Source organism: Hippoglossus stenolepis, chromosome 14 (assembly GCF_022539355.2).
Source record: "Hippoglossus stenolepis isolate QCI-W04-F060 chromosome 14, HSTE1.2, whole genome shotgun sequence".
Classification (NCBI taxonomy): Eukaryota; Metazoa; Chordata; class Actinopteri; order Pleuronectiformes; family Pleuronectidae; genus Hippoglossus; species Hippoglossus stenolepis.
This window is the reverse complement of record NC_061496.1, coordinates 2,747,723-2,760,110: the sequence shown is the minus strand read 5'-3', so window position 1 is coordinate 2,760,110 and position 12,388 is coordinate 2,747,723. Positions and strand designations below refer to the sequence as shown.

Below are 12,388 nucleotides of genomic sequence, written 5' to 3'. Positions count from 1 at the left end.
AGTTTAGTTTTGTCGATAATCGTGTCAGAAAAATACAAACTGATCCTAAGTGTTGTACAGAATCTAAAATCTTAATGTGCAAATGTTGTCAAAAAGATGAGTTTAAGTTTAAAGCAGAAGAAAATGGAAATAGTCAAATAAAATACAACAACCCCCCCAAATGAGTAAATGCACTCAGTTGTTTTCCACCAATGTGTAAAGAGCCAGATGTGCAAAAATAAACGTGTTTTTATGATATTTAATCTCAATATCACCTGTTTTTTTTGAGATGCTAAATGAATTTCAAGTTTCCCACATAACAGACATGTATTTGTATGGAAGCACAAAAGTCTGAATTTAGCCTAAAATATATATCAGCTTTATTGAATCATTTTACAAGACAAAAAGAAACCAAGTTGGCAAAGGGTTATACAATAAGTGCAGGTTTGTTGCAGTTCATGTTAGCCTCAAGCGTCGTGTGTGTCGTTATAGAATCAGAGTTACATAGAATACAAAGTGTTTGCACGTGTTACAGGAGCAAACACAATTTTTTAAGAAGTCGTGTTTGTGGAACTTCTGTTGAAGGCACAGTGGTTTTTCTTCTTCTTCTTCTTCTTCAGTTAAAGGCCTCGGGTGGTTTCTTCATTCGTTTCCTTACAAGATGCAAAAAAAAAAGTTTTTTCTCAAAAAGTGCGACCAAGAGAGAAAAAGAGACTTTGGGCCGCGAGGAGGAGGAAACAAACACATCCTGCTGCGAAGCCTCCGACATTACAAATGTTCTGGTGACGACCTGCAGTTTGACTGTGGCCGTCGTTTCTTTCCTCGTGGAGAGACGCGCGCGCGCGCGCTCACATGACGCACGGTTTGATGTCCTGGCACACGCTCTGGGGGTGGTGGTGGTGGTGGTGGTGGTAGTAGGAGCCACCGGCCGAGGGGTGGAAGGACGAGATGCCGTTAAAGTTCAACACGAAATCTTTCCTGTCGCACACCGACGAGTGGCTCTGGTAGCGTGGGATCCCCACTGCAGGAGAACAGAGGGGGAGGTCAGATACATGGAATCACTCTGGAGACATTTACACACACGTGATCAGTCGAGTGTTTGAGATTTAAGCATCTTGAATTAAATGATTCTGCTGAGAAACAGCGTGGAAGGTTTGTTTTAGCTCCAAAAAATATGTTTTTACATGTAAAACATCTTCAAAATCCAAACCAGCCTTTTCCATAAACTGATTTTACCTTTTTCCAACTGCTGCTCCTCATATATTTAGATTTGTGAATAAGGAATTTAACTAAATTCTTTAAAAAACTGCCTCTCAAAGGCTTTAAAATGAACAAACTTGATTCTAGCTTGAGGCCTCGTTTTGCTCAATTTATTATTATTTATAAAAGCACAAGTAAGTCCCCACTTATAGATTCATTTACAGTTGAAATGTTGTTTTTCTGAACGTCAATAGAAACTTTTAATAACATTTATTTGGATATTTGACTCCTCTGCAGCTTCCATTAGGCGACAGAGCAATAAACCAGCAGTGAACCAGTATTTTAAAGGCCAGTGCACCTTCCTTCAGCTGCTCCTCTAAACCCTGAGGGTCATACTTTACATTTTCACAGATTTACAGGCTCAGTAATCTGTGAGTAATTCCCCCCACAGTCTGAGGGAAGTGTGTTTGAATGGGATTCAGTGGCCGTGGCTCTGTGTGTCTGTAAATGAGCCTCTCTTTCCACAGACAGAAAAATAAATGGGAGGCTGCGGCTGCGTCAAGGTCATAAGGGCTCCAGATGTGACGGTGTTTTTCAGGGGGGAAGACAGCGTGGCTTTATCCTGCGGGGCCAGGGGCTCGCTGCACCCCCCCACCCATCCACCCACCCACCCTGCATTGCACCCCCGTCCCACAAGACAACGCTCCTGACACCGCCACTGACCGTGCACTGCACCGTCCAACACGCTTCACCCTCCGCGCACAGGCTCAATTAGGACGCTGCGTAAAGTCGCGCCAGGCCTCTGGGCTCTGGTCTGTGGCGGTTACGCGCCGGTGCAGCTCCTCCGCCGGTGTGGTCCGACCTGCGCAGTCTTTGTTTGGTTAACCTCTGGGACCCTGTCGGGCTCCAGCGTGGCTCTTTGCTCGCCTCGGTGAAATCCCCAGACTTCAGTAAAGCCTCCGCGTGTTGTGTTAAAGGAAACGAGCGTGAAGCAGGGAGGTGGATCCATGTTCTCTCTTAATCTAATAATTCCTCCACTGGATGGTGATTTACGACTTTCTGCAAACTGTGCATTAAATTAACGTATTTTACTTCCAGCCAGTTAGAAAGTTGGTTTTTATATTGGGCCTGAAAATCATTTAGAAAAGTGACGCGTTGCTTAATAATCCAACAAACACTCGATGCAACTTTATCATTCAATATAATTAATTAAAAAGTACTTAAGTGATTTTATAATAAATATGGGAAATCAAATTAAAATGTATAATTTAAATGAAGTAGGGTCGATCAAATTTGGAAATTTATTTTTGCTAATTGCCACGTGAATGGAGCCTTTGAAATCCCATTTAATATAATTTATATTATTATTATATTTAAATATGTACTTATATACTTATTATATATTATATATAACATATATAACCCTGCTGCAGATAGACACCACCGTGTTGCATCTGCCTCGTAAAGGTGGATAAACATTCATGTGTCTGTAGATTTGTATTTGCTGTCAGGATGCGGCGGATCCCGGATCAGTTACCTGATATGTCGCTGGAGTGGCTGTCCCTGCCGTTCTGGTGGAGGTAACTCTGCTCCAGGGAGTACGCCGACATGCCGGAGTGTAAACCGGAGGATGCGGGGCTGCTGGAGGCCAGAGGCTGCTGCTTGATGTACGGGGACCCGCCGGAGGACGCCCAGTGCGCGGATGTGCTGGCGTACGGGGAGTGGCCGTCCAGCGCGCTGGCCATGGCCGGAGAGGACGGTACGGGGCTGCTGCTGCTGTCCGGTCCATACTCCCCGTTGGACGGCACGGGACAGCTCGCCATGTACGTGGAGCCGGGGCTCGGGGACATGTGGGGGACGTGGTGGCCGCCGCTGAGCCCGTCGTACCCCCCGGCCATGGAGTTGCTCATCATGTCCAAGTTGTAGCTGTTGCCGTGGCAGGCGAGGGTCGCAGAGGGAGCCTGGAAGTCGAAGCTCTGCGGGAGGATGGAGGTGCCGAAGCCGATGCCGTTCATCATCCGGTACATGGGCTTCAGAGCCTGACATTTCCTCCTGAAGCCTCTGGGTCTGCGCCGAAACGAGCCCTCCTCGAACATGAACTCACTGCCCGGGTCGATGGTCCAGTAGTGGCCCTTCCCCGGCCGGCCCAGGCCTTTGGGCAGCTTGATGAAGCACTCGTTTAGGGAGAGATTGTGCCGGACTGAGTTCTTCCAGCCCTGATACGAGCCCCTGAAGAAGGGGAAGCGAGCCTGGAGGAACTGGTAGATCTCGCTGAGTGTCAGTCGCTTGGTGGGGGAGCTCTGGATCGCCATCACGATGAGAGCGATGTAGGAGTACGGCGGCTTCTCCGGTCGCCTTAAACCAGAGGTCGTCTTTTTCCCTTTGGCGGCGGTGGACGAACTTTCTGTGGCGGCTTGTGAGCTCAGCATGGCGGGGTGCAGGACGCCGGACACCGGGCTGGATCTCAGAGGAGGCGGAGGGTCCAGCTGTTGCTGCGGGGTCTCGGTCGTCATGTCTGACGTACGACCGGCGTGTAGAGGAGAGAGGGAGGGAGACGAGAGGAGCGGGGAGATGTTTCAGAGGAGAAATATGTCGATCCGGCGGTTCCGTGTCCTTGCAAGTGAGCGTCACACCACCAGTGGTCCTCAGAATCCCAGAGCAAAATGGAGTGAAATCTGTCTCCAGTTACGCACGACTCTCCCGTTACGCACGGTGCTCCCCTGACGCATGAAGAACGCACGGCGGGTACGCACTGACAGGGAGAGAGGAAGAGGAAGAGAGAGTGGGGGGAGCTGGATATTCACTGGAGACTCAGTGTCCGGGACTTGGGCTCGTCACAGCGGCCGCACTGGGCATCACAGTGGCGCTAAGTGGTGCTATGTGGCGCGCCGGGTGGCCATCACCCGCCCACCAATCGCTCAAGTGCAGGGGACACGAAAACCCCTCGACTTATTGCGTCCAGCCAAACAAAGCTCCACCGCCTATCATTTCATAAATCTCTCTTCCCCCCCTGCGTGAGACCCCCACCCCTTCTCCCCGTCCGCACTCTCCCTGCAGTCAGTGACGAATACAGCCCCCTCCCCCCTCCCTCCTCACCCTCACCCTCCTGCCAAATCTGGCCCGAGTCCACTTACCGTCCTCAGCAGCGTCGGAGCCCCACAGTTCTCTCCTCTCCTTGTCGTCTTTCCTCCCCTCCCACTCCCTCGCTCCAAGTTCGGGCTACACGCAATTAAGCCATCTATCAAACCTCCCCAGACATCCCAATCAACAGCGCCACACGCCAGCCAGCCTCCCACTACCTCCTCCCTTTGATTCTACACGTATGAAGCTGGGATTTCTGCTCCATGTGCGTAAAAAGACGCAGCCTCTGCACATGAGACCCTCAACTCGCTGGGTTTCTGCTGCAGACGCATGAAAAAAGGCCCCATCTTGTATTATTTGTATTGTTTCTGCTCATGATTTCCTCCTAAACGGGTCCAGAGGATAACAAAAACAAACTGTCGCGGTGCCGGGCCGGGGCAGAGGAGTGAGAGCGATGGAGAGGTGGTGGTGGTCTTTACCGTGCGTGTATGGAGCGAGGGGGGTGGGGGGGAGAGGGGGTGGGGGGGTGGGGGCCGCGCTGAGTAAATGACTTTGACATGAGTGGAAGCAGGCTTTTTCCATCAAGCCCGGCCCTGGATACCACACACAGCGCGCCAGTGTCAGCTTACCGCCCCGGGCCAGAGCCGGTCCCATGGGCCCCACGTTCATTAGAGAGAGAAAAGCGAAATTAGGCGCGCGGGCGTCGACAGTTTCCTCCCCTATGGAGACATCACACACAGATTTGTCCGACATGATGGAGTTATATATCCCATAAAGATAATATCAACATCCGTGCTGCGACGGAGCGCAGATCTCTGGGATTCGAAGGACATAGAAAACACGTTTTTCTGGCTGTAAACTTTAAACCGTAAACCGCGCGCTTTTTTATTATTTCCCTTTTTTATTAATTTGTATTCGTGCATATTTTTTAATATAATGTAATTTCTTATAGATTATATTTTGATGCTTTCCTTTCCACCAGCTGAGTGGATTCTGGGGGATACAATAAAAACACAACACAATAAAATTCAAACTTTGCAGGTTAAGATCAAATCCATATTTTTAATATTCCATTCCTCCTCCTCCTCGAATGTGTGTGTGTGTGTGTGTGTGTGTGTGTGTGTGTGTGTGTGTGTGTGTGTGTGTGTGTGTGTGTGTGTGTGTGTGTGTGAGTGTTGGCCGTCACTGCCTTTTTTTTAAAGTTGCGCCACAGCCCGGAGTATTTTCCCAAACAATAACCAGCAACAATAACCTTTTGCACTTTGCACAACAAAGGATGTGCGGATAAAATCATTTTTCCACCGCGACACACTGAGCCGCGCGGAGGAGCCGAGCGGACCCAGAAATTTCCTGCGACATCAGAAACCTGTGCCCCCCCGCTGGGACCAGGATGCCTCGGCGCGCAGGGGGAATCTTTGTTCTGGAGCCGCTTTGAAGACGCGGCGCTCCGGCGGCTTTTTACGCATCGAGATTATACGAGCTCCCAATTTAGCCTTTTGGAAAAAACAGAATCAAGCGCTCCGCCGCCACCACGGAGGCGTCAGGGGTGTTTGTGATCGAGTCCCGGCTGGAGGCCCCATAATCAGGCCTTCTGTTTGTTTTCATGTTTGGCCTCAGATTACTGTTTATCCCCATTAAATATTAGATGGATTAGATTTGTGAGAAAATGCTCGTCGGCCTGCCTGACCTCGGGTAACCTGCTCCTGGCCTTTTGGAAATAAAACTGTCGTCACCTACATTATATCACACGTTAATAAAATAAAATCAGTAAATAATATATACTGCACAATAATTGATTCCTATTGATTATTTTTTTTTAAATTGCATCAACAAATAATTCTGAACAAACTGTTCCTCAAATAATCCAACAACATTATTAATCAAGATATTTAAACCTATAACGAGGTTGTTTTTATATGCTTTTAATCTCCCTCATTTATTAAATGGACCCAGAATAAACCAAATACATTAACTACAACAATAACAAACTGTGTGTTCACATCACTTTAACGCTAATCTAATATTATGTTGGCTGCCGGGCTGTTCTCCCTGCTCCGCCTGGGCTTCCTGTGGCGGTGCCGGCAGCTTTGGAGCTGGCTCTCCGGGCTCCGGGAGGTCAGGCGCGGTTCAGTCTGCAGGAGTGACAGACTGTTTGGACTTCCTAACATTGTGCCTGCCCTAAAAGTTTGCTCTCATAACAAGGAGTCGGTCTCGCTCCGCCTCGGGACGGGCCTGGAGCTGCTCCTCTGAGGCTGCACGACGCGCACAGGCCTCGGGGAAACACGCAGAGGGGGACGTGGAGTTTACACAGGGGTAAAAGATGCGCGTGCTGACGGTGAGGATGCTGCAGGCAGGACCGGAAACACGTGACAGCCCCACGCACACACAGGTGTGTTGTTCTGCTGTTTCACCTGCAGGTCGCAGCATTGTCCCTGGAAACAGGAGCGAGTCTCACCTGTCACCTGTTGTCTCAGCTACACACAGACACACACAGACACACACACACACACACACACACACACACACACACACACACACACACACACACACACACACACACACACACACACACACACACCAGTCTGCTGCAGCTGTGATGTTCAACTCAGTGAATCAGTCTGTTAATTATCAGAGTTTCATTAAATTAGATGTTCACAGTTCGCACGGATCAGCTCCAACATCACAACACGTTTATTTCTGACTGAGTTTAGCCACAAAACTGTGAGAAATGAATTCAAAATATATCTTAAATCAAAAATAACTGATGGTTTCAAACCAGACCACAGACACACACCCATCAGCCACAGCATTTAAACCAGTGAGGCCTTTACCTCTTGTAACGTTGGGTCTGCTTCTATCCTAAATTAGAAAATATTTTAAATAATGATAAAAAATTAACTATAACTCAGTGTCACACGTTCTTCTTTATCTGTACAGTCAAAATAACTTGATATTTTTCTGTAGAGTTACTTAATTTAATCCTCAGTAAATCATTGACATCTGTCTTTATTTTCAGAACAGCTTTTATTTTGTAATCTCATTTTGATGGGGAATTCTAATCTTCTCTTAAAATCCCATTAACATTAGTTTAGTATTTAATTGGGGAAACAATTCTTGGTTATGTCACATTAAAAATATAAAATAAATACATATACACCCAAGTCATTGTAGATTATTACGAGAATAAAGAATTCTACATTTTCAGATGCAGTTAATCCATAATAAATATAAATGTATGTGCAGATCACAAGATGGTTTTATTAATAGTTTTCTCGTGTGCATGAGGAACATCTGGTCACGCGCCTGCTGAGGCGGGGGTCTGTGTTTCAGGACCGTGGAGAGCAGCTGGACCCACCCTCCGGACACGAGCCTGCAGCACTGTGTGCGCGCACAGAGACAATATACAGGGTGTGCGCGTGCGTGTGAAGATGTGGCCACAGTGGGGCTGTGTGTTTTTGTCGAAGGGACAAATTACTGAATTCATCACTTAATCATTTTAATGGTATTTTTTAAACTATAACAGTATTAATGTCAATGAGTCATCCATGTAGAATAAAATCTAAATATAATAACACGATATGATTTAGTAAAGTCTCCATTTCTCTGAGCTCCTCTGGATTGATAATTATTATTTAATAAAACATTAGATTTTCTTTTTCTGTCAGATTTTATTTGTAGAGTCAAACATGACATTTGAAATGCAGCCACATGTAACGTTTAAGAAATGAAGCTGAATATTTTCCCCACTGCATCTGTGCTTCTTATAAATCCACCTGCATTTTTATTCATTTATCAAAAACTGCACAGCCCAAATACAAATATCACAATTTGATGCACCGGATTATAAAGTAGTTTATTGTACTTTAGCAGATTAGAACGAAGAAACAACACGATAACAATTAACATAAACATCACATCATAGCAATTTATAATTTACTCTGTTATTTTATTGTGCCGTCTTTTATTTAAACCATTTTCTTAAGCAACACATTTTAAATATAAGAAATGAGGCGATTTCTAATACATACGTTTAAATGTATTATTTCTATGATGATGATAATGATTTTTGTTTTTTAAAAGATTACGAGACAAGTATATATTTTCCTGTTTATCCTTTCAGACGGTAAAATCCACCTTTGGAGTGTCTGCTGTGGAGCAGGTGTGTAAAGCTCACACATCTGCACATCTCCACATCTGCTTCTATCAAACACCTTCTGTTCACGTCTGCAATGAAACACTCAGTCAACATCAGGGTCCCATCGTTTTGTTTTTTATTCATAGAAAATACCAGGCATGCATGAATCAATCTCAGTAAAGAGCAGGACATCTTTCCATGCGGTTCTAGTGCAGCCACGTGACTCTCAGCGCAGCTCAGTCAATATTTTGTATATTTATATTTATATGTACAACAGTATTTTATACAGCAGGTCATATACAAAACATGGAAATATAAATAGATGAATAGTTTTAGGTTTGAACTCGGCACAGGGCTGCCGCGTCATACAGTAGAAATGACCAATGAACCATGGAGAGGACACACACACACACAGACACACACACACACAAACACACGCACACACACAGAGGAATGTCCTGTGATGTCATCAGTCACCACACACATAGATCGATATTAACATGTTTTTCGCTCCTCTCCAGAAAGACGCACGTGACGGCACAGACACGGCCCCACGCGCTGGAACAGCTGAAGCACTGGAAGTTAAGACCCATTAGAAGTGCACGTCACGGTTCAACACACAGGTCTGACGTCAGTCCGCAGCCTTTCATGACAGCAGGGAGTCTATATGGAAACATCGCGCCCTGTTGGGCACCCTGAACGCGGCCTCGGCTCCGCCCAGGCCCGGTGCCGTGTGCTGGAAGTATGTGAGCGCGTCCCTGCCGGGCCCCGTGCCGCCGGACGCCGCTTCGGACAGGTACAGGTGCTGTGCCGGGTAGTTCAGAGGATACGGCAGCACATGGGCCCCTGGGGGCCAGTAGAGCCGGTGGCCGTGGGGGTCCAGCTCAACGTGGCATTCCTCCCTGCGTTTGAAAGGTGTGCTGAGGATGCTGTCGATGGCGAAGGAGCTGGAGAACTTGGCCCCCACCCTCTCCTCCGGGCCGGGGAGGCGGGTGTCCTCGCTCAGGATGTCCGGGCTCTCCTGCTCCTGCTTGGGGCCCCTCTTGGCGATGCGCTTCCTCCTGCGGCGGAACACCCCATCGGCGAAGGTGTACTCGCTGTGCGGGTTGAGCATCCAGTAGTTGTCCTTGCCCCAGGGCCGGGAGGGGTCCCGCAGCACCTTGAGGAAGCAGTCGTTGAGTGACAGGTTGTGGCGCACGGAGTTCCTCCAGCCGGTGTAGCTGCCGCGGAAGAACGGGAACTTCTTCATCAGGTAGTCGTTGATCTCTGCCAGGGTGAGGCGGCCGCTGCCGGACTCCCGGATGGCCATGGCGATGAGGGCGATGTAGGAGTAAGGGGGCTTGGGTCTGCGGGTGTACGGCTTCCCCTTGGCGCCGTCGCCTCCCTGGATGACAGGTGCCGGGCTGTTGGCCACGCAGTCCCCGTCCGAGCCGAGCTCGTCCCCGGACAGAGGAGACGGGACTCCCCCCTCTGCGTCCATACACAACTCCAGCGGCTTCTGCACGAAGTGGTGCGCGGAGAAAACCTCAAGTTTCATGATTCCCCAGTAGAGAAGGTGGCTCTGCTCCCTGGAGTGTCTCCTCTGGGGGAGCGCAGCAGCAGAGCAGGTGTAGCGGTCCTTGGATCAGTGGAGGCTGGTGTGGAGCGCGGCGGGCACCCTGAGCCTCTGTGGAGCAGCAGTGCGCAGATCTGTCTCCGGAGACACGCTCCTCTTGCTATAATATAATGCCTCGGAAGGGGACGGCCCACAGGCGGGGTTAGCAGCCGAATCCATTCAAGCGATTGAGTGATGTAGTCTATATGTTTACAGTTGGACGGTGAAAAGAAGAGAGGGGGCGGCTATTAGAGTAATTAACCTGTCAAGACTGTCTGACGGATGAATAGATGAATAGATAGATAGATAGATAGATAGATAGATAGATAGATAGATAGATAGATAGATAGATAGATAGATAGATAGATAGATAGATAGATAGATAGATAGATAGATAGATAGATAGATAGATAGATAGATAGATAGATAGATAGATAGATAGATAGATAGATAGATGGATGGATGGATGGATGGATGGATGGATAGATAGATAGATAGATAGATAGATAGATAGATAGATAGATAGATAGATAGATAGATAGATAGATAGATAGATAGATAAAAAACTGTGTAAAACCTTCTTCTCTTTACTCGTTTATGGAAACAGAAAAGTTAGATTTGACACTTTTACGCACAGCAGCAAACTTTTCCTGAAGCGCCTCCCGAGTCTCAGTCGTTGGGTAAACACAGGTCAGACACACAGAAATCATAGAAAACTGATAAGTGAAAGAGGATGTGATGTTTTCAACCGGTTTCTTCCTTCCACCGGTGGAACGGAGAAGTAACGCGGGCGCGATGCAAGCTCCGGGGTTGAGGGAGAGGACTCAGGTAGAGAATAAAGGAAAACGTTGCCAAAGAGGTCACATGAAGTTCAGACACTTGGACCATTGCACCTGCATGCAAAGAGCAACCGGAGAGACAGGACAGAAAACAGGTATTTCACTGTGTTAGAAGCAGTGATGCAAATGAGAAGAGAGGGAGGCTGCCTCTCAGAATGTGTGCGGATTAGACGCAAAGCAGATTCAGTAATAATAATCATAATTTTCTATATTTCTTCTTGGTTGGAATATAGGTTCTACTTTGGATTTAGCTCGTATTTCTCAGATTTTATGGTCGAGTCCTTTTAGTCATAAATCTTTCCAATGAGGAAACAGGCATTGAATCAGTGCACCAGGGTCCTGCCACAGCATTTCCATTAGATCCAGTCCAAACCTCACACTGGTTAGAGGGAGCCAGGGCCGGAACAAGAGATTTCATGGTCCTAAGCTGCAGTTCCTCTACTTTGAAATGGAGTGGGGGGTGTTTTCCTGGTGAGGCACTGAGGGATTCAGATGTCACCATGAACTGAGACAACTTATTATCTGCACCTACTTATTATTTATTTATTTTGTCAACCAAAAGTCAACCAATAGTCATCTTTTAATTAAATGTCCAAATGCTATTTAGTGCCACGTGTCCCTCAGTGAAGTCATGTTGAAATGCTTCATGGCCGAAAAAACAATTTAGTCAAATGACTTTCTAGTTTGTAATCAACCCACAAAAGTTTCACAACAAAAGTGTACCGGTAATGAAATAATTTGAAAGTTTTCTCCTTTAAATCGACGAGTAAAATGAAGTCACAAAAGTCAAAAATAAGACTTCACACCGGAGCGCACCCTGCTGGCAGCTCAGTGCAGCTACACACGCGTCAGCTCCACGAACGGGTTTTTACGTAAACTCCTGAGCCCGACACCTGTAAACCAAATATCTGTTTGTTCCACTGACTCTGCTCCTGTCAACACCGTTCAGCTCCTTGAAGACACAGAAAGAGAGCGGAGAGTTACTGTGAGTTACGAGCCTGGCTTCAGGCCAGAAATAATCATTAAACTGTCTTCTGCGGCACTCCTCCTCCTCCTCCTCCTCCTCCTCCTCCTGCTGCTCGGACCTCACTGGGACCCGGGTGTTGTAACTTACTGTACGTTCAGCTCTGTGCTCACATTCATGTAGGTAAACACAAAAGATTCATTACGACCCTGTAACACATTTTGAGATGGATGCTAAACCAAAACCACATGAAAGGAGTAAGGAGTAAATTCATCAGAATTTCATAACGATGCCATTCGACATTAGATAACGTCGCTTATAAACCAACTGCTGCCTGCCAGTCTGCGCAGCGCTGATAGGAATCTGTGTTTGGCATCCCGAGGGCTTTGTGTATCTACAGTACGTTTGACATTTTTATCACCTAATTATCACCTTGGCTATATGCATGACAGGCATGATTAAAGCGGTCACAGTACCCTGAGCTGTTTGTATGTCTGTGTGAGTGTGTGAAAGCGACAGAATTTGGACGGTAAGTTGGCTAATTACGTGCACATGGACTTAATCAGCGTCCGTCTGTCTTTTTTTTACCCAATAGT

At 47.2% G+C, this 12,388-nt stretch overlaps 2 protein-coding genes across 2 annotated transcripts; both read right to left on the bottom strand.

Moving 5' to 3' along the window:
• Nucleotides 1–335: 335 nt before the first annotated feature.
• foxf2b (forkhead box F2b) lies at nt 336–4,157 on the bottom strand. The gene is made up of 2 exons (XM_035176781.1): nt 2,717–4,157; nt 336–1,000 (listed from the first exon to the last, which is right to left on the bottom strand). Exons 1-2 carry the CDS (start codon nt 3,690–3,692, stop codon nt 828–830), a joined length of 1,149 nt encoding a protein of 382 aa, XP_035032672.1. The 5' UTR covers nt 3,693–4,157; the 3' UTR covers nt 336–827.
• A 4,351-nt stretch (nt 4,158–8,508) lies between these two features.
• foxq1b (forkhead box Q1b) lies at nt 8,509–10,099 on the bottom strand. Its single transcript, XM_035175746.2, has one exon. The coding sequence runs from the start codon at nt 9,930–9,932 to the stop codon at nt 9,042–9,044; it is 891 nt and encodes a 296-aa protein (XP_035031637.2). The 5' UTR covers nt 9,933–10,099; the 3' UTR covers nt 8,509–9,041.
• Between the last annotated feature and the right edge of the window lie 2,289 nt (nt 10,100–12,388).